Below are 27,725 nucleotides of genomic sequence, written 5' to 3'. Positions count from 1 at the left end.
CACGCTATGTGCCCCAGAAGGGCAGGCACTCCATAAATATCCGCAGAACAAAGAAAGGAAGACTCAAGCGGACAGTCCCACCCCGTGACTGACTTGTGGTAGGAAATGGGCAGGTGGCTGGGGCAGCCCCGCAGCTCGGCAGGCAGGGCTTATGCGCCCTTCTGCCACTGCTCCACTCTGGGGCCCAGGCCCCGTGTCCAGCAGGGCTCCACCCACAGGGCTCCACCTGCTCGGTGGTCAAAGGGAAGCAAAGGCTCCGACTCCCCAACATTCGCAGCTTCCACTGGGGCCTGTGTCGTCTTACCGAGCTGTTTCACGGCATGCTCCTTCTTAGCTTTACTGTAGGAGGAGTTATGTTCTTTTTCAAGGGAAAGACTATTTTCACTGGTTCTACAGTCCCTTCTTCCTGATATGAAATCATATAATGAAAGTATGTATTAAGCTTAATTTATAATGCTACATAGTATACTCATTCATAGTATATTAATCTGCTATAATATGCTACTTAATAATAAGCCAAAAGTATCATATTCTTATGAAGAATGTTTTTTGGGTTCTATATAGATCCTAGGCTAGCTTTAAGATTCTAAATATGTTTAACAAACATGATAACCCACACTCTAGCAAATGCAAAGCTTATCCCCTCAAGCAGAATATAGAGGTCCTATGCCTCCTACACCTTCTGGATGCTGGACATTCGCCCAAATGCAACCCATTTAAGTAAGGCAGAAGGTCAGGGTGGGGTGCCAGCTGTGCTGGGTGAGGACGCGCAGTGAGGTCCACGCCCAGCTCGCAGGCAGGGAAGGAAAGAGTCCATCAGCTTGTTGACAGCTCGGGAAAGCTAGTATCATAAAGCCTGCAAACCTCTGTAATCATCTCAGAGGCCATAGAAAAGGAGCCCAACGGCACAAGCTCACCAGCAAACTCAGATGCACATGCCCTGAGTTACTAGAAAAGCAGACAATAATAGCTGTCCGCTTACAAAAAACACGATTCAACAGAAGAACTGCGGGCTAAGACTTAATACAAGGCGAGGTTTGCGGTGCAGCGACCACAGTCCATGATGCTTCTACACTCCAGCAATAATCACAAAGAAACAGGGAAGGGAAAAAAGATGCCATTTCTAAGCAAACTAAAAACAAACTGCCATAATCCGTGACTGACACAGCTCAGCACGTGCACAGGGAGACACCACAGTAACGTGGAATCAGGAGTATCTAATCTTCCCCAAATAATGAAATCACAAGTTTAACACGAGTCCAACTCAATCCCGATAAATTTATTAGTTCTGTTTGTGGGAGGTGAGATTGACTCATGGTTTTAAAATAATCTAGAAGAATAAGCACATAAAATGGCTTAAAATTAATGATTCTGGAAAACCTGGTGAGTTACTCTGAAAAAAGAAATGGAGAGCCTCACCTTACACCATGAATTAAAATAAGAAATAACTAAAAAGATTAAATATAAAAATGCATGACAAAACACAAATCTTCATCTCTCAAGTATCTGGACAAACTACGAAAAAAAAAAAAAAAAAGACTGGCCACTTCAGTGCATACAAATTAAACACTCAGGCAAGTCAGAAACTAAACATAATGAGTAGAAATGAGCTGGGGGGAAAAAAAGAAAGAAAGAAACACTTATTTAAAAACTGGCAGGTGACCTTAATGTATAGCGAGCTTGTGCAAATTAAGAACAACACTGAAACGGCCATCACAGCAGCAAGGAACCCCGCAAAGGACAAGCCCGAGAAGTCAATAAAAATTACTAACACACATAAAAATGCACAATTTCGGGGGCGCCTGGGTGGCTCAGTCGTTAAGCGTCTGCCTTCGGCTCAGGGCGTGATCCCAGGGTCCTGGGATCGAGCCCCACATCAGGCTCCTCCGCTATGAACCTGCTTCTTCCTCTCCCACCCCCCTGCTTGTGTTTCCTCTCTCGCTGGCTGCCTCTCTGTCAAATAAATAAATAAAATCTTTAAAAAAAAAAAATGCACAATTTCACTAGCAATTCAAAAGACATAGCACTGTTCGTTTTTCACCTCCCTGACTCAGCAGGCCTTGGAAACTGTGGAAAAAGTGTAGGGCAGAGGGCACGGTCGGCATACCCTGCAGCCAACACCGCCAACGTCCCTGCCCTCTGTGCCAGTGCCCCTTCGGGAACCTGTCCCAGGAGATCGCCCGCAGAGGGAAAAGCTCGTGAAAGCTTCACATACTATACTCTGAGAGTGGGGCTTTCCGTCTCAGTGTAATGACTAAATGAGGAATTCCAACTGTGGCACTCCTGCCACCCTGCTTTAACTTACAATTTAGGAAAAGGACGAGGTTTCAGACACTACCACTGCTCAAAGTAACCTCACACTTCCCTGAAAACCTGCAACACCACCGGCGCCCGGCAGTACCTGCCTGCCCAGGACGGACCCTCCTGTCCCGCTTGCTCATCGGGCAGAACCGGGGCTACCCTCGGGCAAATTCCCGGCCAGGCCCGTTCGCTTCAACCTCAGCTCTTAGTGGCATGACCCCCAGGGATCGGTTCTGCTGCTTTCTAAAGGCACGAACATCACCCACGCGCAGGATGCCCTTGCTGGCCACCGTGTCAGGATTACATTTAGCCTACCACTTCAAGCGACAAGAGTCAGTGACACACGGCTGACTGATAACCATTTCTGGAAAATTAAAATTCGATCACATCTTTCAGATTACAACAGATCTCCAGCAAAGAGGTGCTGCTCTGCCACTGTGTCACAGGCTCACACACGTGCACGTGTGGGGGGGGGGGAGAAAGAGAGAGAGACTAATCTTCATCCTTTTCACACAGTCTTTGTTTCTTGCCCCCACTGGCAGATCTGCCTTCTAGCCACAGGAAATTTTTTCTAACAGATACTGTGATTACTACCCATATTTTCAGCTACTTATATGATAAATTTGCAGTACCTTCCATTGAATTTTTGGATCGCCGTTTTGATGCTTTTGTTGTCACTGACCTGGATGCTCTAATGGAAATCTCGGTCTTAAAGAAAAGAGAACGGAAAAGAATTAGTTGATGCACGACCACCAGTGAGAGTTACTAATCAAGCTCTGCTCCAGGAAGAACAGAGAGGGAACAGAACACCACTATCCAGATGCGTTAACGAGGAAGGGACACCAGCTCAGCACAGGTCATCACCCCAGACCTGAGGGTGAAGAGAGGACACTCAGGCCTCCTTCACTCTAAATTCAGAAATTCACCTCTCTGTGAAGCTCTCTGAAGGCCAGCAATCCGCCAACCACACTGAGAGCACGGTCTTATCAGGTGTGTTTACGGGAACTCCATCTCCCTTGCTGTATGCTAATTCCTCGCATCTGTGCCAACTCTGAGTGCAAACATACGCGTTTATACACAGGACACACCAGCCATGAGGTTTTGCTCAGCCTGCCATAACTATGCCCTCCTAACTGGCCTCCCAGCTTCCACGCCACACCTGGTCCACCTTCCCTGCAGCTGCCTGCACGTGTTCTCTGAAATGCAAAGTGCTTTATGAAAATTGGGCTGAGTCTAACCTCCACGGCCTGGAGGCAGGGAGATGATGTGGCCCAGCCACAGGACACGCGCCACGGGGCCTCTACCCCGCAGGCCCAGCAGAGCTCGGAGGGATCCCTCCAGCACCCTCGCTGCCAGTCTGCCTAGAGACTGGATCCTCTCCCAGACTCATCTAAAGTGCCACCCGGACCCTCTCCCAAATGACTCCCCCATCCCTTTGTACCCCAAACGTCATACCTGTCAAATAAGTGTATAAGGAAAGCCTGGAGCCCAGCACGGAAGCTGGGGCTCACGTGGCAGCCTGCGCCACGTCCCCACCCCCCAGGTCTCCACAGACTAGAAGAGACCACAGCATGGCAGTCACCTCCTCAACACAGCCACGGTTTATGTCTCCTGAAGTTATTTTTTAAAAGTTTACCTCTGTTTCAGCTCTGGAGTCTTTCAAAGATCCATCTGGCAGCTTTTTAGACACCTCCCCTGAGCTTGAGGACTGTTAAGAAAAAACTCATCATATTCTAGAATTATTTAAACCTGTTATATCTAAAACCACATCAAGGTGCAAGGTGTTTCTTGCCAAGCAGCAGCAAGATCACCATTCCCTCAGGAGCATCCGTCCCACTCCAGGCTGAGCCTCTGCGGCTCCTATGCTGCCTGCAGCCCCAGGGGCCGTCGGGATCGTCCCGGTGGGGCAGGGGGTCGGGGCGGCGCCTCCCAGGAAGCTATGCAACAGCGTCTCCTGGACACGGGGGATGCCCACCCCAGGCCGAACCTCTCGGAAACGTGCCAGTGAAACACGGGGAATCTGGGAACGGGGAAGGGAGTGAACAAGAGAAACCGCCAGCCACCACGGAAACACAGCCGCTGCTCATTCCTTCCGGGGTCGGGGGGGGGGGGGGCACTTTCCAACGGAGGGTTCTTGTCAAGCAAAAGCTTCAGACTCTCCATCAGGAAACACTCCCGGAGGAAACCTGCGAACCCCCGCTCACAGCTCCAGGCACATCTCTGACCGACACGTCCTGACGGAAGGACTAGAAGAGACGAGGCCTCGGACCCCGCGCCCCGTGAAGACTGAAAAGCAAGGGATGACTGTCGAGGTCAACCAGGATGCGCGTCCGTGACTTCCTGCTGGAGGCGCCAGGCTCTGCGCAGCGCAGCCCGCCGTCCCCGTAGGGTGCGGGGCTCCGCACCCGCCGGCCGGACACCCGGTCCTTCGCCGCCACACCCGACACTCCGCACACACGCCTACGACTTCGCCTTCTCAGCACACAAAGCCTGAGAGGGGCTGCGAAGGTCCCAGCATCGTCTCCTCCAGACGGAAATCGAACGGAGGAGAATCAAGGGACCAACACACAGCCGGGTTAGAAGGGAGTCTCCGCCTGCCCAGAGCCTCCCTGGGAGGGTCCCACAGGGGGTGTCCTTGCCGCCGGCAAGCGCTGCCCCCCAGATGCCGCCCCACAGGGGAGCTGGACCAGCAAAACCACCACGAAAGATCTATGCAAAGCCGACCAGGGGAATGCGGACCAGCTCGGAGCAGAGGCGAGTCCCTGCACCCTGGCCTCCCACACGCGAAGCCAAGCCGTCGCTGCCGCTGGGCTCCAGGATCCCACAGACGCCTCCATAAAAACGTCTCTTTGGAATTAGCTTTCTATTTAAAACACTCCTCACAGCATCAGCAATTTCAGCGAACGTAATACGTGGGAAACTTCACCTGAAAACCCGGAGGGCTGAGGCTATCCCACTCGGAGGCTGCCTCACGCCAGGAACATACATGAGAGCACGCTAGTGCTTCCGAAAACTCAGGTCAGTGAGAAACACTTTTTCTTAGAGCTCCACAAACAGGCAAAAGATGGGGAATGCCTTTGTTATTTCTAGAACTCCTTCGGGAAGCCTGGTTTTCATGACATATCTCACAGGGTCCATTACTCCGAGGCATTCAGGGGAGACCTCGAGGCTCTCTAAGGGTCAGTCCCATGGCCGCTCATCACCCGGTACTGTCACACCCTGAGATGCGGTGCCACGGAGCCAGGAGCACGAGCCACGAGCGCCAGCCCAGGCCTCGCCCCTCGGCACGCTGCTGCTGACCTTGAACCTTTCCAGACCTCCGCTCCCTCTTTCCTAGCAGCTGGAGACCAGGAGATTTCCACAGCCTTCCGGGGACACTTGACAATATGCTGTCCCCACAAGAACAGGTACGTACAATGCCAGCCCTGACAGAGACCAGAACTATCTACAGTGAACCCAAGAGTAACTTGCACATTTGGAAAACACTGAAACCAAACGAATTTTCTAGCCAATCATAAATTTACCTGAAACTTTAAACAAAAATTACAGTAATCCAAAGTCTTGTACGTATCCGCTAATGCCCACAAGACCTAGACAGTAGCCCTGAGCCTTCGTAAATTCAGCCGAGCCCAGGAGCATGCACGCAACCGAGGCGGCTCGGGAGGGCTGCTCACGCAGCTACGGGCTGGGCCCCCCGTCTTCAAAAATCACCGAAATGCACACACAGCCAGAGGCGAGAGCGGTATATCTTGGAACCCCAGCAAAAACTGGTGTCAGTCTGGGTCTCTCCTGGGAACGCCCGAGTGGCATCATTTTACCGCGGTGTCGGAGAGAAGCAACGTCCCGATCACGCTGCGACACAGACGGGAAACACCTCTGAGAACAACACAAACTCTTCTAAAAGACAGAGGTTTTCAAGCAGGACTTTACCTTTTTCTCAGGTTTGTCGTGCTCTCTGCTCTTCTCTTTTTCGGGGTCCCTGGAGTGCTCCCCGTCCTTCACCTTCCGCCTGTCCCTGTCCCTGTCCCGGGCCTTGTCTCGCTCGCGCTCTCTCTCCCGGTCTTTCCACCTCTCTTTCTCCTTTCCTCCCTCATTCCTTCTCTCTCTCTCGCGGTCCAGATCTTTGTCTCGGTCTCTGTTGCCCCGGTCTCTGTCCTGCTTAGCCCGGTTTCTGGCTCGTTCTCTCTCCCCCTCTCGATGCTTGTCTCGCTCGGGATCTTTATGTCTATCGCGGTCATTCTCCTTTGTCTTCTCCTTCTCCTTGTCCTTCTCTCTTGCTCTGCTTTCTTCCTTCATTTCTTCTTTCTGTTTTCGATCTCTGCTTATACTTCTCTCATTTATTTCAGAGTTCCTTTTTTCCTGGAAAGAAGATTAAACAACAGTAAGACTTATAAATGTCTTTACCTGAACTATAGAAAGACTCATTATTTCATTTTCGAATATGTGCAATTTGCAATTCACCTCTTTATCTTTATGACCTCTGGGCTCTTCTTCTCGTGCATTCTTATTGTCTAATTCCTGAGATTTTGACGTCAGTGAGGTCCTCCCCTTCAGATCCCCCTTCTCTCCAGCTAACACTCTGTTCACTGCCTCGTCGCTGGAGAGCTTGTGGTCCGAATCGGAAGAAACGAAACACAAGGTGAGAATGAGATCAGCACAAGTGACAAATGCAAGTGTCCACAAAGACAGCTCACTAAACACGTTAAACACACGGTCATGAAAGTCAAAGGATAAAACATTAGAAGGAAACGCTGTCATCGCCAAGTACGGCATCACCTCCGACACTTCAGACGTGAACAGCTGAGTTGACCCAAGCTAAGGGAATCCCACTTCAATCCCACCGAGCTGTCAAGTGTGGACATGCGTGTCATGCGAGGACAGCACAGCTGCCTCGCACGACTCCACAAATGCCTTACACCTCTCACAGGATCACAGAGGCCCAGCACTGAAAGGGCCTTACAGAATGATCTAACTCAAGCTCGATCAAATGCCGAAACCCTTCTGCAGCATCCCCGACGCCATGCAGAAGCATCAAACACCTCCAGACACTCACTCACACGCTCATTCATTCCACAAGGATGCACTGACTGACCATCGCACACCAGGCACTAGACGCCAGGTTGAGGACACGCTATGTATCAGGGGAGAGGCCAACGCAGCAGTTAAACATCAGTGTGCCTAAGCCAGCCTGGGAGAGAGGAAAGGCCTGGGCTCCAGGAACAGCGACTGATCCCCCACTGCTGCCAGACGAAGAAACGAGGGGGCCTGGCCAGTGCAAGGGACCTCAGGGTGCAGGCGCGGTGCGGGAGCTGAGAGAGAACAGGGGGCGGGGGGGAGCAGCAGCAGGTCGTGAGGACCCTTGTGAGTCTTGCCACGGAGCTGGCTGTGCCCAGAGGCAACAGGAAGCTGGCAAAGGACTCATCAGGGAAGACAGGAGTCAAACGTGTTTTGAAAGAGAAGTAACAGAAAGGATGTAGGAGTGGGGACTGGGGACGGAAGCCAGGGCACTGGCAAAATCAGCTGTGTGCCTCCGAGCCTGAGATCTGGATGCAGACCAGGGCGAGACTCTCTCATGGCTTCCTTGGAGCACCACCTCCCACCCTCACCCCTACTGTGTGGCCTGAAACCCATCCTCTTTCCCATTTTGGAAACGTGGAAGATTAGCCCCAGCCCACAACCCATTAGGTAAATGAAGGGCGTATTAGCTATACCCTCTGCCCTCGGAGGTGCCTTGGCTCCCACAAAGAAGAAAGGCCCCTGGACAAGCCCTGCTGGCATCGCCGAGCGGAGATGTCCTCCAGCGTCCCTAGGAAGGATGGCCTGGGCTGGATCTAAGCAGAGAGGCCAAGTTTCCAACCCACAGTGAGGATCTCTGGAAGCAGCAAATCAGTCCCTGTACAAGTGACACAGGATTTCTCTGAAGGCAGCACAGCTCTGCTGTCAACAGCCAGGAAGGAGAGAGGACCGGAAGAACAGAGTGCAGGGGGGAGGAGGGAGGAGAGAGGAAGGAAGGAATGCAAGGAGAGAAGCAGACACCGGAGGCTGGAAAGGCAGGCAGAGAACAGGAGTGTCCCATAAGCCCCGAAGCAGCACAGCAGGTCCTCCGGCCTCCCAGACCCTGGCCTGGAAGGAGGCCCAAAGGGAGAAGGTAGGCAGGGCTTGGCTGCCTGGGCACACTGCCCCCTGCCCCAAGAGCCAGTGTCTGTGAAGTTCCCTCATTCATACGTAGCTTGAAGTCTTGTGTGTGGCGCACCTTTGTTTCACTGCATAGTTTCAAATCACTCCTCCTGGAACTCTAAGGCTCCAAAGCAAAGCGCTTGACAGACTCCACCAAACACTCCTTCCTGAGACACTGCCCACTACCCTGCGGTCGCCTACCATCCCGTCTTGCCTTTCAGGACTGCTGGGTTTAAACTCTGGCGCCTCTGCATTACCTTGCTGAGACAGCATTTTCCAATTCTCTGGAGCAGCTCGTTTGTTCTTTCAGGCTCGAGGCCGGCCACGATCCGCGCTGGTTTTGCCGACAGTGGCTCTCCTGAAACCATCACCACCACGTCTATGGCCTTCTGAAGGAAGCTAATTTTTGCATCTTTATCCTGAAAGATTTCCATTTAAAATACAAATAAAAAGTACTTCCAAAAAAGTTTCCATCATCTTTGGTATGCTCAACAGGCACAGTTCCTATTAACACCGCGTCAGATTTGGAAATACTAACTCTTCATAACAAAAGAAAAACAAATAATGAAAGCTTTTAATTTGAGCTGGTAGGCTAGCAGGAACCTTTAATACACTAGTTCCATTCCTCAGTGGATAAAATTAGCATGATATGCACTTGGCAAAGGTAAGAAAATGAAACAAGAGAGGGTATACTACAATTCTCGATTTAATCAACCCTGTATTTCAACACGCATCAGCATATAAATGACATACATCCAGTTCACAGCTTACAGAAAACCCACTTGTGAGGCTGAGGGGCGCCCCCCTCCCCAGCCTACCTTAACGTTATCGGACTTCATCTCAGCGTCTGTGTAGAGGCCCTTCATGAAACCAGTCACCTTAATCACCTTCAAAAAATCAAGGCAGTGGTCAGCACCTCACAGGGCAGCCTCTTTGTCGGCCTTACCCCCTGAACCCCACACTGTCAAGAGCTGTCATAGTCTGTCCATATCCAGATTTAATTCCTTCACCTACTCAACAAGCTTTTGGGTGTCTACTATACGGGAGGCCTTTGACCAGGCAGAACCCAGCCTGGAAGTGTGGATGGGTAAACATTGCAAAGACTTGCAGGGTACTAAGGGAGCACAGGATCAGTCCCTAATCCAAACACAGGAGGGGAAAGGGTGTCAGAGGAAGTTTCCCGGAAGACATGGTATCTACACTGAGACCACAGGCTGAGTTGGGGGTAGGGGTGTTTAGGACACATGTGCCAGGTGAAACAACCCCTGCAAAAGGTCCGGGGCCCAGAGGGTCCTATTCAACAGAGCAAAAGAAGTTCAGGGCAGGAGGAGCCTGAGGCCAGAGTCAGGCGGGGCCACAGTCTGACCCAGATGGCCTTCGAAGCCACTCAGGAATACAGATTTTGGCTTAAGAACCACAAGTGGGCCCTGAAAGGTTCAAAGGCAGGAGGACAGTATCTTACAAGGGTCACTCAGGCCCAGTGGAGAGAATAAATTTTGGAAAGAACAGGAATTTCTCAGCCTGGGTTTCTGAACCTGGATGGAAAGGTCCTTCTCCTCACTCACTTGCTATGACAGGGGGGTGCTCTGTGCAACTGTCACTTTTGTTCTCTCCCTGCCTGTCCTCCCCTCAGTCAACCTGTAGCTCCCCATTACCCTGAACCAGCTTCAGGGATGGTGATTTTCTCTGTTCCTCCCTGTACCCATACACAGCCAGGCTCCTCGTTCTCTCGGACCAGAGTTTTCCAAAATGCAAGAGGATACTATAAAATCAACATGAGTAGCAATAAGCATTTTTGTTCATAAAATAAAATGGAAAAGAAATTGTCAGCTGCACTGTACGTAGAAAGCATGAATATACCCACATGTGTATGTCCTGGGTGGATATAAAACATCTGTATCAGTGCAAGGCATGTTTGCTGGAAAACAGACAGTCCTGTGCTAACATCAAGCTATTTCTCTGAGACCAGCACACCTCACTATTAAGTTGGCTCTCATTCCTCATCAACTACCTAAGAGCTGTGCTATTATTTTCCCTAAGAAGACAGACGGGATATTAAGAGTATCCTATACTTAATATTCCTAGAGCCTTTTCATTTTGTCTCTTCTGAGGCTTTCCTACTTTGCTGGTAGTTAAAATTGTGAACAATACTTTTAAGGAACAAGAAACATCAGAGGCGCCTGGGTGGCTCAGTCGTTGGGCGTCTGCGTTCGGCTCAGGGCGTGATCTTGGAGACCTGGGATCGAGCCCCACGTCAGGCTCCTCTGCTGGGAGCCTGCTTCTTCCTCTCCCACTCCCCCTGCTTGTGTTCCCTCTCTCGCTGGCTGTCTCTATCTCTGTCAAATAAATAAATAAAATCTTTAAAAAAAAAAAAAAGGAACATGAAACATCAACCTTACAAGATCAATGCTTTGATTTATGAAAGAGACAGAGTTAGTTTAGCTGTAGCTAAATTACTAATATGGTAACTTGTGAAAACAACACTCAGAAAGAATTAAGAATTAAGAGGCTCTTCACCTCTTACCTGAAAATGCTTTCCAATACGCCATTCTAAAATTCTTAACAAGCAGGTGACAATTAATGTATTTACCTTTACATAGGCAGAGAAATTAATTTCAGCATTAGATTAGACAAAAACCATGAAAGAAAAGCAGACCACTGGTTCCTGATTGGGAACGTGTAACTGCTTCCACACAGCCTGGCTACTGGTCCCCCAAGTCAATTCCTGCTTGAATGTCCCTCCTCCTTCCCCATTCCAAGGCTACTCCGACCTTCCAGGAGCCAGCGCCACACCAAGACCCACAGGATGAGGCCTAGCCCCGCTGCCTCTCTGCATCAGTGGAGAGACAGGACTCACGCAGAAGATAAAAGTGTGAGGGTATGGTGGCAACTGCTGTGGTCAGGCAAGCAGGCTCACTCCTGTCTAACTCACTTCTTCCCTTCTGCGTTTGGGGACACTACCTGCGTACCTTACAGGTAAAGCAGCACACAGCCTCGCTTCCACTGGGCTCTCCTCACAGCCGTGTCCCTTCCCCAAACACTGTCCAAGACAGGTGGAAGCCTTGCCCTAGCTACAGGAGGAGGTGGAGGCTACACAAGATAGCGCTGGGATGTGGGTGGAATTCCAGAGAGTTCTAAGCACAGTTAGGGTTTTCAACACAGACGCACACATTATAAACTAAGTTGAGACAGCAAATGATAAAGCAAAGCTTGGGGAGAATAATACACCCAACCTGTTGGAAAGAGTAAGAAATGAAGTTTGAGGACCGATATGCAGAGCCCTCGGAAGTCTGCAAGTTCAACCTGATTTCTAACTCCCAAAGACCACGCCCAAGTGCCTGAGTTCAATACCCTTCTTAGGTGCGCCATGGAGACGAGTTACCAGGAGCCTAAACAGCCTCCTTCAACGACGAATGTGCGCCGTGCTCCTTCTGTATACCTTATCCAGTTCAGCTCACCCAGGATATGGCAACAAACAAGTACAGTTGCCATCATTCGGTAATTCACCATCCACTGGGGAAAAGTTACAGACAACCAATCTCAACGGAGGTGAGGCTGTGCCCTTCATCAGCCAATGCCAACCTGCTCCTTTATAGTTTTCCCTTGTGGGTCCCACTACAACCACCTTCAATAAATTTATCCACGGGTATTTATTAAGCATCCAAAACGTGATCACCATGCAAAGTAGTGTGGAGAAAAACTTGGGGGGCATGAGGATAAAAAAACAACCAACCATAATTTAATTCTCCAACAATTTCTGATCACCTTTCACGAGCTAGGCACTGAAGGGGTAAAAAAATCACAGAAACGACTCCACCAGGCAGGGTGGAAGAGGAGTGCTAACAGACTTAAGGGTAGTCTGGAAAGAAAGAATGCTCCCTGAGGGGCCGGAAGAGGCGGCCCAGGAGGAGGGGTGAGAAGGGAAGAGCAGGGGTGAGGGCAAGGAACTCCGTACAGAGGCACCGCGGAACTGGGCCCAGTGGGGCGCTGCTCTGACAGGGCCGCAAGCCGGGCTCCGCGGGCAGGGGCTGCGCTAGGCTATGGGAGGTCCGACTCTGACACCAGCCCTGATCCCGGCCCGGCCTGCACCCCGTACCTGGGCCCTGACCACTACCTGGGCCCTGACTCCCGGCCGGCACCTGGGGCCCAGACCTCCGGCTCGGACCGCAGCCCGCACCCCGCACGTGGGCCCTGACTCCCGCCCCTGACGCCCACCCGGGCCCTGCCCGGCCCCCGCCCCGCCCACACCTGGGCCCTGACCCACACCTGGGGCCCCGACTCCGGCCCGCACTTGGGCCCCGACTCCCGGCCCTGACCCCCGCCCGGGGCCCCGACGCTTGGCCCGCACCTGGGCCTGACCCGCACCCGGCTCCCGACCAGCACCAGAGCCCCAACCCTCGGCATGCACCCCGGCCCGCACCTGGGTCCCGACCCCCACCCGGGTCGCTGACCCTCGGCCCGCCCCCGGCCCCCGGCCAGGCGCCAACCTCCGTGATGATGTCGTGCAGGTAGCGGAACGGGGGCTTGCTCAGCAGCTTCTCCGTCAGTGGCGGCCTCCGGATCACCTTCCCCAGGGCCTCCTGCGTCCGCTTCACCACCGCGGCGTTCATGGCGGCGCCGCCCGGGCCCGCGCCCCCGCAGGCCGGCCAAGACTAAGCCGCGCTCTCCGGCCGCCGTCGGCCCCGCCGCCGCCGCCGCCCGCTCCGGCCTCGACGCGCCGCTCGGGCTCCCATCCCACAGTGCACCGGAGCCGGCCACGGCGCGTGCGCGGGGCGACAGGCGCCCGTCGCCAGGGCGGCGCGGCCTTAGCAACGGACGCGCCGCGGTGCCGCGCCGCGCCCCGCCCCTGCGCGCCGCGCTCGCTGCGAGAGGTCTGGACCAATGTCCCGCCTGCGCCTGGCAACCAGGACCAAGCCGCGTCCTTATTGTTCTGCCGGGTGTCAGTGACTCCGTCCACCTGTCTTCCACCCACCGGCACAGGCTCACTGCAGAAATCCTTCCAGCAATTTGGAAGCTTTGTGACCTGTTTTTGGTTCTTTCTTGAAATAAAAAGATGCTGATTGCAGCTGCATTTTTAAATCTTTTTTTATTGACAAATAATCGACATACAGAACATCAGCTTCAAGTGTACGATTATTTGATATTTGTGTATATTGCAAAATGATGACCACAGTAAGTCTAGTTAACATCCTCCACCATAGTTCCAAAATGTTTTTACTGCAATGAGAACTTTTAAGATGTACTCTCAGCAACTTCCAAGTATGTAGCAGAATATTGTTAACTATAGTCACCGTGCTGACTCTAGCCCCATGACCGGCTTAATTTATAACTGGAAAGGTGCGCTTTTTGACCCCCTTCATCCGTTTCGTTCTTGTAATGGTATCTTTATAACTTTTATTTACATATATTTTTACTGCTTTCAGCGCTCTTCACTCTTTGCATAGACTCGAATTTCCATGTGGTATCGTGTTCCTCTGAGGATCTTCCTTTACTGTTTCTTTTAGCAAAGGTCAGCTGGCAATGAGTGCTGTCACCTTTCCTTTGTCTGGGAGGACTTGTGGCACCTTCACATTTGGAACGTTCTTTCACAGAGTATACAAGCCTGGGTTAACAACTTTTTCTTTCAGTACTTTACAGATTTTACTCTACTAGCTTCTGGATTACATAGTTTCTGAAGAGAAGTCTGCTCTAGTCCTTTGTTTCTATGTATCTGGCTGCCTTCCAGATTTTCTTTTTATCATTGGCTTTTATAAATTTGCCCCTGATGTATCGAGGGGTGGGAGTTTTTCAACTTTAAATTTATATGCAACTTAAATTATTTATATGTGATAAACTTCACCGATTTTAAGTATACTGGTTGATGCGTTAATGTTACTACCACCACAGCGGAGATATAGAACACTCGGTGCTCCCTCAAATATTTCCTCCTGCTCGTTCGCAATCTATCTCCTCCTCCACCCCAGCCCCAGGCAACCACTGATCCACTTTCTATCATTATAATGTTACCTTTTCCAGAGTTTCATATAAATGGAATCATATGCTACTTTGTCTTTTGTGTTTAATTCTTTCTCATATAATGATTTCGAAATTCATCCATGTTGCTTCATACTTTAATAGGTCATTCTTTTTGTAGCTGAGTGGTGTTTCATAATATAATTTGTTTATCCATTCACCAGTTTATCGATACTTGGGTTGCTTTTGGGGTTTGATTATTTCTGAATAATGCTGCTAAGAGCATTTACATACAAGTCTTTGCGCGAACATACATTAATTTACTTTTGTTGCAGATTTGCAGGGTTCTTTTCTCATAGAGTCGAAGAATGAATCTCTCGGACACAGAAAGGTGAAGTGAAGTGAAGGTTTATTAAGTGAAGGTAAGAACAGAAAGGAAAAGCTCTCTAGAGTGAGAGGGGTCCCCAGGGGGTTGCCACTGAGGGCTTTTATGGTCAGTCTCTTATTGAAAACTGACCAGGGAATCTGAGATCTTCTTGACGTCTCTACCACCGATAGCACCATGTTTACCTCTCCTTTGAAGTCTGGTGGCTTTTAATGGTCAATCTGTAACTGTCATAAAAATACATTGTCTCTGACGTTTAAGACAAAGGAGATGGTTCGGTTATGTTCCCTCTCTCTGGTTTCTTACACCTCAGCATTTTTCCACATCTGGGATTTCTGTAAGCCTGGTCATGTAGCCCCCTACCTATCTCTCCCTACCTAGCCCTGCCTATCCTTTACTCACTTTCTCTTGAATAAATACCCAGGAGTGGAATTTCTGGGTTGTATGTTAAGAATATGTTTAACGTTACAAGATGCTACCAAGTTTTCAATCTGGTGGCATCATCTTTCATTCCCACCAGCAATGTATGTGATTTCTAATGGCTTCATATTCCTGCCAAGACGATAGGTCAGTCTTTTTTTTGTTTTGCTTTAGTTCAGTCTTTTTAACTAGTCATTCTAGTCATGATATAATATCTTATTATGGTTTTAATTTGCATTTCTCTAGTGATTTGTGATTTTGAACTCTTTTCATGTACTAGTCGGATATTCGTATGTATTCAGTGAAGATAGTTCATGAAGTGTCCGGGCGCCCAATGAATCACTATGTGCTGTGAAAATGAATAGGAAACATCCTTCACGACATAGAGGCAGGAAGCCAGCAGGAGGCGCTCTCGTTCCCAGCACTGGTTATCCATTGCAGATCCGACAGGAACAGAAGGACCTTGCACATGGATATTATTTTACCATCCCAGCCACAGGAAGAAAGGTTTCGTCCTCATCAGGCAACAGCCCAGTCAATGAGAGACAGTCACAGCTCAGCCCATGAGAAGCCACTCCCAGCTCCCAGTTTCCTTCCATGGACTTTTTGTTTGTAACGGCCCTCCCAACTCCCTCTTTTCTCTGTAAAAGAGAATCTCGCCTTTGTTCTGGGGACTTGCCCGTGGTTTTGCTGTAGTGTGCTTGTCCCTGAATTCTCTGCTATTCCAGAATAAATCCATTTTTGCCAGTGAAATAACTGACAGCTTAATTTTTAAGGTCAACAGTGCTGAGTACTGTCTAGATGCTGGAGACTTCACGGAGAACTACGTACCTTCTAGTAAGCCACATCCATGCCGTCCTCTGCTGTCCACTGCTCCGGAGAGCATCACTGTCCCTGCAGCTAGCTGCTTCCAGGACCGCTTGAGCTTTGGTCACCCGGACAGAGGCCAGGCGAGCCACCAGAGCTCATCTCCCTCCAGCAGCGCTGTCCGTACTTCACCACGTGGGCAGGCTGTATGTCTGAGACTTTACTGAGAAGTTAGGAGCCACCTAAGAGAATGACAACCCAGGAGGGAAGGAATTTGGCAACACTCACTGGATAGAGCTATCTCTTGCTTTATGGGGATAAAGCACCCAGCAAATTGCACCCTCAGACGTGTTCCCTCCGGGGTGGCCCTGAGTTACTGGCCCTACTCCCCAGCTTCCAGGTCTACCCCGTTGGCCAGAGCACCTCCATCCTCTGACCCCTGCCTTGTCAAATCTTCCTGACTTTCTAGCAACCCCACCAGCTACATATGTATCTTCCCAACTACCCCCTCTCTTTCAGCGCGGGGTACTCCATTCCAGACTCATCCCAAGGCAGGGGCAAGACAGTTCAATCCCTTGGAACGATCCAGGGTAATGTGGACACTGTGACTCAGGCTCCTTCCGGGGCTCAAAGATCTCCATCGTTCTCCTGATTGTCCGTGTATCTATCTTTATCACACACACCTTTGTGTGTTCATGTTTCCCGAGAACAAAGGTTCTCAAACAATTCATCAACTCTATGAAGAAGAATAAAATAGCTTCCCAACTGTTTGATCATTTCTGAACACCCTTGTCCACACTGAAACTAATACTTCGTATTCACATGGAGAACAGTGTTAGCCTCCTTTCTTCCCCTTCCCTGCCACTGCCTGTCCCCGCTCTGGCTTCCCAGAAGTCTTCTAAATAGGGGGGTGGGCCATAGTGAGACTGTGTCCTTCTTCAGGGCTGGGCCCTTAGTTCATGAAGGCTGGCCCACAGCGCCAAAGTGATTAAGCCTTCAGACAAAGACGCACCAGCTTGGTGCCCTCCGGGTGTTAGGGGGAGAGGGGGTGGGATGTCATCCTCATGGGATGGCCAGGTAGAGCCCTTGGGGGGCTGCACGAGATACAGAGAATGCTGTGGTGTCTGAGAGCTGAAGCGTCCTGACCCAGACATCTTCCCTGATCTGCTCACTGTGGCTGACCTGGGAGCCCAGAGGCTCCTACGAGGAGTCCCCACCTCTGAACTCTGAACTCTGAACACTGGCTGGGTCACCTGAGTAAGAGTGGAGGGGGACCTCAGGGAGGTCACTGACCCTGGCCTCTGACCTCAAGTGCCCTGCCTTCCCAGCAGACACTGCCTAGCCCCATTCCTCCAAACTTCATGCAGACAGAATCCTCCTCTGGGCCTGGGGCCACGGGACAGCTGTGCCCAGCAACGGCTTGTCTATGAGTGGTCAGTCACCCAGAGCAGTGAGGACAGGGGGTGGGGCCGCAGAGAGCCCTCTGGCCCCTGAGGGTCCACTGAGGACCCCAGCCAGTGCCACATGAGGGAGAAGCCTGAGCGTGGTTTCTCCCAGTTTGTGGGAAGCAGGGAAGCCATCTAGGTGGAGGAGGCCCCCTGCAGGCCTGCAGGCACAGGCCTTGCTGCTGTCTTTGGGACCGAGGGCCATGAGAGAGGGTCTCTGAGAGGATCTGGGACAAGGAAACAGAGTCACCAGACCCCACTGAGAGCCTGTCTGAGGGAAGCAGGCCGTGGGGTGCGTGTGGCAGCCTCTGGGAGGGGACACGCTCCCAGTCACATAGAGCATCCTCCTGAGGCCTCCACGCAGCCCCATGCAGGTCCATGCCCCCCACACGGAGACCGGGACAGGGCTGCAAGGCCCTGGGGAAGCAGGGCCGACAAGACCCAGCTAAGGATTCCAGACTCCAAGAAGGAGACATGGAACCACCTCAGGAGAGTGAGGAGCAGGTGAGGCCCAGAGGCAGGTGGGGAGCCTCCAGTTCCGGGGGCTGGCAGCATGGGGGCCAGTCGCTGAATTACCCAGAGCACCTCAGGGTCATGTAAGGATTAGAGGAAAAGAGAGCATAAAAAAGAGTCATTCCTGAAAACAGACAAGCAATTACATAACTATAGAAAATCACAGTAGAGAGAGCGTTTGAGACATAAAGAGCTGGAGGACATGTACTTGAAATAAGCAATTTCCAAATGAATGAGAGAGATGACAGTGGCCATGACTCACCCCAGGAAAGAGAGCTCCACAAAGCAAGGGGCTTCCAGACGCTGCTTCTCCCTTGTAAGGCAAACATTCCCAGAGACAAAGGCCCAGGGGTAGGAGGTGGGGGCGAAGAGCCCAGGATGTGGGTCAGCCTGCAGGAAGGACTGGGCGAAAGGAGAAGTGGCCCAGAGTCTGGACACAGCCCCACCCGCCCTGGATCCCAGACTGAAGTCCCTGGCAGGCTCAGAAAGGAAGGCATCAGTTTGCTTGGCCAGTCAAGTGCCTTGCTGTGTGCTGGCCTGGCTAAGCTGGAAGGTGGCTGGCACCGTAGTGTGAAGCCCGAGGGACCGCCGTGGAAGACCTTTTTCCCTCCTCTCCAGCTGAGCCTAGAGTAAAAGAAGACACAAACTTCTTCCTAAGCTTGCTAAGACCTTTGCACTTGCTGGTCCCTTTAACTGAATAAGAGTAACACTCATCGCCCAGATCTTCATATGGCTGGATCCTTGCCATTATTTGGGTCTCAGCTCACGTGTGACCTCTCAGAAATATCAAAAATAGACCACATCTGAATTCCCCAGCCTGTCATCTTACCTTATTTCCTTTAAAGTACTTACCACTCTGTGAAAGCAATTTTTTATTCATATCTTCCTTTTGTTTTTGTCTCTTCCCCCACCCCAGAAAGTGAGTTCCATGAGTAGAGGGGCCTGGTTGATTTGCTCTCCCCTGAACCCCTATACCGTCAGCACCGTCAGACACACCCAGGCACTCAATCACTCTCTCCTGGATGTTGAATAGACTATATTCTTATTAAAACTGCTCTTTCCAAAGGGCTCTTAATAATATGGTTTGTTTATACCATAATTTTAAATGAAAAAGCCAAACTCGAATGCTATGTAAGCAATGGGAGCTCAGCAATGTTAAATGTCTATGTGCGCGAGCGTATGTGCTTGTGTATGTAAATAGGTCCAGCATTAGCAAGGTTTCAGAGACTATCCAGGAATTGGGATAATGGGACATTTCTTCTGCTTCTTTGTACCTCCTCGTAATTTAGATTTATTTCCCAATAAATAAGAGCTTTTATTTATTTTTTAAAAAGATTTTATTTATTCATTTGAGAGAGAGCACAGGGCGGAGGGGGAGAGCCTGAGCAGGGAGCCTGATCTGATGCGGGGCTCGATCCCAGGACCTGGAGATCATGACCTGGGCCGAAGGTAGACGCTTAATCATCTGAGCCACCCAGGTGCCCCAATAAGAACTTTTAAATCAAAAACAAAAGTTAAAAGTTATCAGAGGAGACCCCCCCAACCCTAGGGAAAACCATGGTGTTATTGATAAACCGTGCTGGTAAACTGTGTCTCGGGGGCCCATTTATGGCCCGTTTGTGTGTAGCTGCTTCTGATAGGGTCATTTACAAGCCTGAGGTGTACCTGTGAAGATGCCGGGGTGAGGCCCTTCCTGGACTAGCTGGCACCTGGAGCGGCCTTTACCTGTCACCAGCTGTGCAAACTGGGTGGGTTCCGACCTCTTCAGTCCTCAGTTACTTCACCCAGAAAGTGAAGGACGTGGACTCAATAAGCTTGAACATCTCTTCCAGAATCTATCCACAGTAGCGAGTTCTCAGAGCAACAACCACCACCCCCACCCCCTGCCCAGAGCGTGAGGGCTGGGCCCCGTTCTACAGGTTCCCTTAAGCCGGGTCTGCCAGGGCCTGGGGTCTGATGGGAAGGCCCTTGGATCCCTGAACACATAGCAGAACCATTGCTTGAGGGTAGGTTTCTGGAGTGGGCACGGATTTCATCCTATTTGCACAGGGGGCTGGATCTCAAACAAAGGCAAGAATCCTCTGCTGTTAGAGTCCCAGGCAAGTCCTTCCACCGAACTCTGGTTAACTAGTGTCCAAAGTCAGTCACTATCTGCTCTTCCCAAAAGCCAGTGAGGACAACACCCATGTGTGGACTGGGGGCTTTCCGCCAGCGGAGGCGACGGCAAGAGCAGGGAATGGAGGCATCCCACCCGGGCAGGTGCCAAGTCCCGAGGACACTCTGCGTGGCCCAGAGCAGCTTGGGCCACCTCCGGGTGCCCAGCCCCTCCCGCGAGCGCCCCTTCCCAGGCCGACCAGGCCTCGGCCCCTCCTGTGCGCCCCTCCTGCGCGCCCCTTCCCAGGCCGACCAGGCTCAGGGAGGAGTCCAAGCCCACGGCATCCTTCTGCATGACATAAAAACTGAGAGTCCCACCCGAACTATCCCCACCCGCCACCCCACCCCGTAGTTGATTCCTTCCGACTCCCCTCCCCAGGGGCCTCGGGACCTGCGCCTCACGGGGCCTCGGTCTGGCTTCCTCTGGGCCGAGGTGGGACGACAATGGTGTGACTGCTGTGCGATGTCTCCTCCCCGCTGGACGCTGGCTCCAGGAAGAGGGAGCCCGTCCCGCGGCCTCAGGCGACACGATGTACGGCGGCCACATGAACCCGAAGGAGGGAGTCTCACACCACCGACGTGGCTGTGCGGCCTCCAGATGCCCGCGGGACAGAGCCCCGCTCCATGAGAGTGTGGGTCCTTGTCAGCGCACGGCCGAGCTCCTCTCTGGGGCGCCACCAAGGGGTCCTGCCTCACCTCCTGTTCCACAGACGCAGCCCACGTTCAAGGGCTGACTGAGCTGGGGGTGCAAACCCACATGCCTGGGGACCTCCAGCTAAGGGAGCTGCTCTCAGAAGCCCCTGCGGAGGCAGCCCCTAACCTGAGGCCTCCACACTGGATCCCCCGCCCCCACCCTCACAGCTGACCTGAAGCCCCCAGGGTGCTGGTGCTGCGGTCACACAGCCGTCCAGCAGGGGGCGCCACCGCAGGCCCGCAAGAGGCCCAGGGCTCAGATGGCTGTTGCAGGGTTTCCAGGGGCAGCGCGCCGGTGGCAGGGAGGCTGAGGGCAAGAGCCGGGGCCTCCCTGGAAGGCTGCGGAGAAACTCTTGTCCCCTGCAGCCGAAGGTCAGCAATAGCTGAGGACCAGACCCAAAATCAAGTACGGGGGCAATGGGGCTCCAACGCTCAACTCGGGGAAATTTGGGGGGATCAGAGACCGACCTATGGGCAAAGAGAAAGGGAGAGGAGGGAGTGTGGGCCAGGGGTGCAGCCTTGATGGGTGGCATGCAGAAGGGGTGAGGGCTACACCCCGTGTTACAACATGGATGGGTCTTGGGGACGTTGTGCCGAGTGAGACACGCCGGCCACACACAGGCAAATACTGAAGGATTCCACGGGTATGAGGCCCCCAGAGCGGCTGAAGAGTCTGCAGGGGCTGGGGTGACGGGGACTTAGTGTTCAGGGGGCAGGACTTGGGTCTTGCACGATGGAAAGGGTCCTGGGGATGGCTTGCGCAACAAGGAGAATGCACTTAGCGTTACAGAGCTGTACGCTCAAAACAAGTGTGACGGTAACTTCGGTACGTTATTTTACCACAATTTAAATTTAAGTTTTTAAAAAACAGCCCTCAGGTTGCTGGAGGAGAGAGGGTGGGGGATGGGGTCACTGGGGGATGGGCATTAAGGAAGGACTGTGATGGAACAAGCACTGGGTGTTCTATGCAACTGACGAATCACTGACCTCTACTTCTGAAACTAATAATACACTATATGTTAATTAATTTAATTTAAATTTAATTTAATTTAATTTAATGAAAAACCCTCAGGGAGTTGCCTGGGAGGCTCAGTTGTTTAAGCATCTGACTCTTGGCTTTGGCTCAGGTCATGATGTCAGGGTTGTGAGACCCAGCCCTGCATCGGGCTCTGTGCTCAGTGTGGAATCTGCTTGTCTTTCTCCCTCTGCTCCCTGCCCCCCACCACCTCCACCCATGCTCTTGCTCTCTCTCTCTCTCCTTGGAATAAACAAATTAAGTCTTTAAAATAATAATAATAAGGAGCACCTTGGTGGCTCAGTTGGTCAAGCGTCTGCCTTTGGCTCAATCATAATCTCGGGGTCCTGGGATCCAGCTCCATGTTGGGCTCCCTGCTCAGCGGGGAGTCTGCTTCTTCCTCTACCCCTCCCCCGCTCATGCATTCTCTCTCTCTCTCTCTCTCCCTCCCTCTCAAATAAGTAAAGTCTTTAAATAACAATAATAAATAAATAAGTTAATAACAATCCTCAGGCTAGGTCCCACTGTTCGCCCTATTTTACAGAAGAGAACACTGGGGTTCCAGAATTTATCCAGCATGGTGCACCCAGTCAACGGTGGACTGGGATGGGGCTTGCTCCAGGGTTGGCTCTCAGCAACCGTATGGGACTACCTCCAAGGTACTGGCTCCCAACCGATTAGAACATTTCCCCTTGGATGACTCTGCAAGAAGGAGAACGTCCCCATTTCGGGGTTCTTACTGAGACAGAGGTCCCGGCATGATGTGCTTCTTCAGAAAGACAATATTTAGCTAACTATTTCAACATTAGGTCTCTTAACTGTCACTATGTTCAGTCCAAACAGATAAATCTTATATGTGCCCAACGATTCTGATAAAAGCAAGACAGGTAACACTAGGCATAATGCCAGTGTCTGAAAGAAAGGAGGGCTACATCGTGGAATGGGGTCATTAAATGAGGCAGGCCCACCCCTGAGACTCAGGCGTCTGCCTGCAAGAGGAGCATGGAACATTCGAGATTAAAGCAATTGTTTTTATTGTAAGTGCAATGACATTTTACAAACAAACCAAAAACAATTCAACTTGCTGGGGCTTAGTAGGTGAGCCAGGCTTGTCTTTGCCCGAAGCTCTCCTGGGGAACACGGGGCTTGGCTGTGAGCAAGAGCTGACTCGGAGCCTGCATGGGCCCCGACAGCTGGCTCTGAATCCCAGTTAGCAACCAGGGGCTATGCTGTCAGGGTATTCCCACTGTCCACTCTTGACTCTGAATCCCAGTTAGCAACCAGGGGCTATGCTGTCAGGGTATTCCCACTGTCCACTCTTGACTCTGAATCCCAGTTAGCAACCAGGGGCTATGCTGTCAGGGTATTCCCACTGTCCACTCTTGACTCTGAATCCCAGTTAGCAACCAGGGGCTATGCTGTCAGGGTATTCCCACTGTCCACTCTTGACTCTGAATCCCAGTTAGCAACCAGGGGCTATGCTGTCAGGGTATTCCCACTGTCCACTCTTGACTCTTGGTCTGAAGACAGGCTTCAGCTGTAACTGAGAAAAAGGAAACCAGAGTCTTAAAATTTTTCCAGAAAGAAAGGAGGTGAAATTTGACAGGAGAGCCAGGGCTGAGCTTCCTCTCCCACCTGCTAAGCCCACACCACGTCTCTTAGCCACAACCAGGCTCGACTGGAGATGCATTTCAGGTCTCCCGCACAAACCGAACAAAGGCCTCACGGGCCGCAGGAAGGAGGTTACTGAAAATGGGTCAATCTTTTGATGGTGATGAAAGATGTTGGTCCCCGATGATAGGCACCCACAGCACACATACACACGCCCACAGCACACATACACACACACTACACACTCACACTGGGCCGAGCAGCTGAGGCCCAGAGCCACCAGGGACAGGTCCTTCATTGCCCGCAAAGGGCATCTTCGAGGGCACCTCGTCTCTGAGTTACGTCCATGTGGCCTGAAATCTTGATGACCTGAATATTGAGGGGAGGGAGCCCTGGGGATCAAAGGGTTAAGGAAAAAAAAAAACACCCTTGGATAGGATGGGGTGAAGCTCATCTTCGCAAAGGGGGAATAATTTTATTTTGAGTGAGTTTCAAGCAGATTTGGAGCACACTTCTAAACCTAGGTTCTATCGTCTTGGCATATGGATGCCATCGAAAGTTGCCTCAAAGGAGCCACTGGATGATGAGTTCTGAGTTTTGGAAGTCCAGAGTCCTGAGCGGGGACAGAGAAGAGGGCAAGGACGGAAGCTGGGGTCCAGAGTGGGAGGCAAGGGTCCACAGCGTCCCCGTCCCAGGCACTGGGAAAGGTGGGGACTTCTTATCAGGTGACCGCCTCCACACTGAGCAGCCCCGACCCAGTGCTGACTGGCCGCTGTTTCGCCCCGTGTCTTCACCCATGACAGGCAGGGTCCCGCCTAATCTTCACTGATGGAACATTCAAGCCCCGGGGCCTGCGGGCCGTCAGAGGAGGAAGTGGCCACAAAGGGACCAGGTCCGAGCGGGGCAGAGTGAGCCCAGCCAGGGTCTCCGCCACACCTCCCACAGCAAATCCCTGCCTCAGAGGCCTGAAATCCCACTCAGGACCCATGCAGGGCCTTCAAGCAAACACCCTTAGAGGGCCGTTTGTGTCTAAATCCACGTGAGAGAGAGCGCAGGAATAACAACCCCGTACCCTGGATTATTTGCACCAGCGAAACAGAGCTTGGAAAACACTCGCGCTGCATCCACCCCAACGGAAATAAATCACGTTGATCTGTTCCCTCCCAGTGTCCTCCATCGGCGTGTGTGTTCTACGTGCTTGCACACGTCAGATACGTACCCCAAAGCACACGAATTCTGCTCCGTCTTTCGCAATATTGCTGCGTCGACTTTATTTTGGCTTCACAGGCACATCCGTGCCCACCGTGTTATCTTTCTACCCCTGTAGCGCCGGTGTCTTGCCGTGACTCCTAAAAGCCTCCAAATACCCAGCGTGTTCAATCCCACGGTACGTCTCCACCCCAGGAGCTCACGGCTACGTCCGCTGTCTCCCACCATTGCTTGCTGCAGTTCGTTCATTGAGTCACCGTCTGACATTTGCTCTGCAGATTATTTCAGTTCATATTTTTGCAAAGATCTGCACAATAACTATAAGCTTGGTAAATCCCCAGCGGTGGTGGTTCAAAATAGCACGCAGACATATTCACCTGATTACTGAAGACAAAAGCTGGGAAATGAATAGAAGTCAGGCAAAAATAAGAACTTTGCAATGAGAACAGTCGGTACTTTTGCTTTTTCACCACTCGGGTCCTTCCTTGTTCTCCGTCTCTATTAATACAGCCCCGAACACAGCAAGCCAGTCTCATCGGCTACTAAACATCCTAGTCAAAGTTAACTTTTTATTTTATATTTAGTAGTTTATAGAATTTAAAACTATTGTTTTCGGGGCACCTGGGTGGCTCAGCCATTAAGCGTCTGCCTTTAGCTCAGGACGTGATCCCAGGGTCCTGGAATCGAGCCCCGCATCGGGCTCCCTGCTCTGCTGGGCGTCTGCTTCTTCCTCTTCCACTCCCCCTGCTTGTGTTCCCTCTCTCGCTGGCTGTCTCGCTCTCTCTCTGTCAAATAAATAAATAAAATCTTTAAAAAAAAAACTATTGTTTTCTAATTGCAAGATGCTTATTATAATATATGCATGCAGGTCAGACAGAACTCATAACTTACATGTTCAAATCTATGTAACTCACTAAGTCCTCATTATGGACTATGTGAAGGGCACTGAAAAATAGAAAAAACAAAACTCATGTCATTCATGTTCCACAACCCAGAGAAAAATCACTGAGAGTTTTGCCGTTCCTTTTGTTTTTCTGTTATCATCCACATTTGCACAAACATGCTCCCCTAAAAACAGAGACCGTCAGGTTACGCACCTCGTCTACCAGGGAGCTCCATTTCCTTCTCGTTAATTGCAAGCCTGGATCTCTGAGGTCAATACTCCACACTGAGGGCCAGGGCACTTGGGCCCAGCTGCTGGCCAAGCTTACCCTCCCAGCCACTGTGGAACAAGCTGCCAGGAACTGAGACTTTCCGTGACCTCTTCCTGGCTTTTGACCCTGGTTTGGGGCTGGAAAGCCAAGGTCTGCCCAGCTCCTGGCTCTCCAGGCTCAGACAGCGAAAGGCAGGCTGACAGGAAACATCTGGAGGGCCAGATCATTCTGGAAGGATGAAACAAGGATGCCTGGCAGCCATCTGTCCCTCACCGGAACCCTAATGACTTGTACCAACACTTGGATAAGCGGGGCCCTCACTCAGGGGAGAGAAACTTGAGTAGCCTCCGTTCAGCTGACAGCAGATTTTAAGGCCAAAAAGAGCAGCAGCACCTTGTCTGAGGACCGGTCTCTCTCTGCCACAAACAACGTCTCGAGAGCCACTATTAGAAATCCACCACAGACTGACTTAGGGCAGACTCCTCACACAGGAAGCCAGAGGTCTCAATGACTCAGAAATACTCTTACAATGGAAACTTTAGTGGGATTATTTTGTAATAACAGCCCCTTTTCAAATCTCCTAAATAGTCTGGAAAAACAGTCTTGTAGGTGTCGAACTTCGGGAGACCTACCTGTCCTTGTAACTGAGCAAACCCAAACTGTTTTCTAAAGCAAGGCTGTGTGGGCCACGTCAGACTGGGCCCGGGGTGAGACGAGGTGGGCCTCCTCTCGTCATGCGCTTGGCCCTTGTAGGCACTGCCTCTTTCATAACAGAGTCACGTTGGTAGCCTGAGATTGGCCACAGTGCGGGTATTTACACCATAAAAATTGGCAAATGTTACAAAATTTTTCCCTTCAGAGAGTCAGCTGTTAAACTTCTACTAGCACACTTGCTGGAGTCATCCCGAGAAATGATTAGAACCAGTTCCTGGTGTCCTGGCCTGTGAGTTCTCAATCACAGACGAGTGCCCGTAGGCCAGTGAATCCTCCCGGAGCTCTGCTGACACGTGACCTTCTTTACAGGCCTGGAAATCAAAGGCGGGTGGGGGCGGGTGGGCAGAGGGCAGGTCTTGAGGACAAGCATCCTTGTCAAGGCGCCTGCTCCGGGTGAGGCATCTAGCAAGGACGATCTATTCTCCGGCACAGTACGAGGCACTGCTCTGACGTCTAGGAGGCTCCTGGGAACTTGGGGCTTTGAAACCCTAGCTCATCTCTCCCGTGGGCCACATCCGTGGCCCAGGATCATTCCCCGTCTGACTGCTGACCTTGTACGGGGGACCTGTCAAGGCTGTGGCTTGGGTCTCCTTTGTAGCTCTGTGAACCTCGCAATCAGAGACTGGCCTGAGCTCCAACAGTCCACCCAGTGGCTGCAGAAGATGGGAATTTGCTGAGCTGCCATAGAGGCCTCCAGCTTGCAGACTTTGTCTGAGTTTGGCAGTGAACTGTCGTAAGCCTATCATTTGTTTTTCAAGGTCTCCAGAACGTACACAGGGAGCCGCCCTTCTCCGTAATCGGCATTATTACTGTCGTGGCCCCCTCAAGTCCCGCATCTTCTTAGTCCCTCGGTGCCTGGCTCTCTGCTGTGCCCCCATCATAACTGACCACTGGTGAAAACTTACATAACTGCAATGCAACTATGCCACTGCACGGTGGGTTATTAACTGCGGTCAGCAAATTTTTTTCTGTAAAGGGCTAGATAGTAAATAGTTTAAGTTTTGTGGGCCTTGTATGATCTCTGCAGCATATTCTTTGGCTTTTTTTTCCTCCCCTTTACCTTTAAATAATGTAAAAACCATTCTTAGCTCAAGGGCCATGCAAAAACAGGCCAAGGCTGAACCCTGGTTACTGCTGTCCCACTTAGCACTAGGAATGGGGCCCCTATGGCTCGG

At 51.5% G+C, this 27,725-nt stretch overlaps 1 protein-coding gene and 1 long non-coding RNA gene across 9 annotated transcripts in view; both read right to left on the bottom strand.

The window, feature by feature from the left end:
• The window catches only part of TRAF3IP1 (TRAF3 interacting protein 1), a 59,243-nt gene extending 46,051 nt beyond the window's left edge, over positions 1–13,192 (bottom strand). For 5 of the 8 annotated variants that reach the window (XM_026491414.4, XM_044380464.3, XM_044380471.3 and 2 more), the window contains exons 1-7: positions 12,966–13,192; positions 9,297–9,365; positions 8,736–8,897; positions 6,763–6,906; positions 6,232–6,660; positions 3,938–4,009; positions 2,934–3,009 (exon numbers count right to left, since the gene is read on the bottom strand). In XM_026491414.4, coding sequence (XP_026347199.2) covers positions 2,934–3,009; positions 3,938–4,009; positions 6,232–6,660; positions 6,763–6,906; positions 8,736–8,897; positions 9,297–9,365; positions 12,966–13,088 — 1,075 coding nt within the window. In that variant the 5' untranslated portion in view covers positions 13,089–13,192. Of the gene's footprint in view, positions 1–304; positions 407–2,933; positions 3,010–3,937; positions 4,010–6,231; positions 6,661–6,762; positions 6,907–8,735; positions 8,898–9,296; positions 9,366–12,965 lie in introns of all 8 variants that reach the window. The other 3 variants (XM_044380474.3, XM_048214289.2, XM_057306113.1) reach the window with 2 other exon arrangements.
• A 10,739-nt stretch (positions 13,193–23,931) lies between these two features.
• Positions 23,932–25,629, bottom strand: LOC130544553 (uncharacterized). Its single transcript, XR_008960930.1, has 2 exons — positions 25,574–25,629; positions 23,932–25,467 (listed from the first exon to the last, which is right to left on the bottom strand). It is a non-coding gene; the product is annotated as an uncharacterized LOC130544553 (long non-coding RNA).
• Between the last annotated feature and the right edge of the window lie 2,096 nt (positions 25,630–27,725).

This window comes from Ursus arctos, unplaced genomic scaffold, assembly GCF_023065955.2.
Source record: "Ursus arctos isolate Adak ecotype North America unplaced genomic scaffold, UrsArc2.0 scaffold_1, whole genome shotgun sequence".
In the NCBI taxonomy this organism is placed as follows: domain Eukaryota; kingdom Metazoa; phylum Chordata; class Mammalia; order Carnivora; family Ursidae; genus Ursus; species Ursus arctos.
The sequence above is the reverse complement of the archived record's forward strand: the minus strand, read 5'-3'. Positions and strand labels throughout refer to the sequence as shown.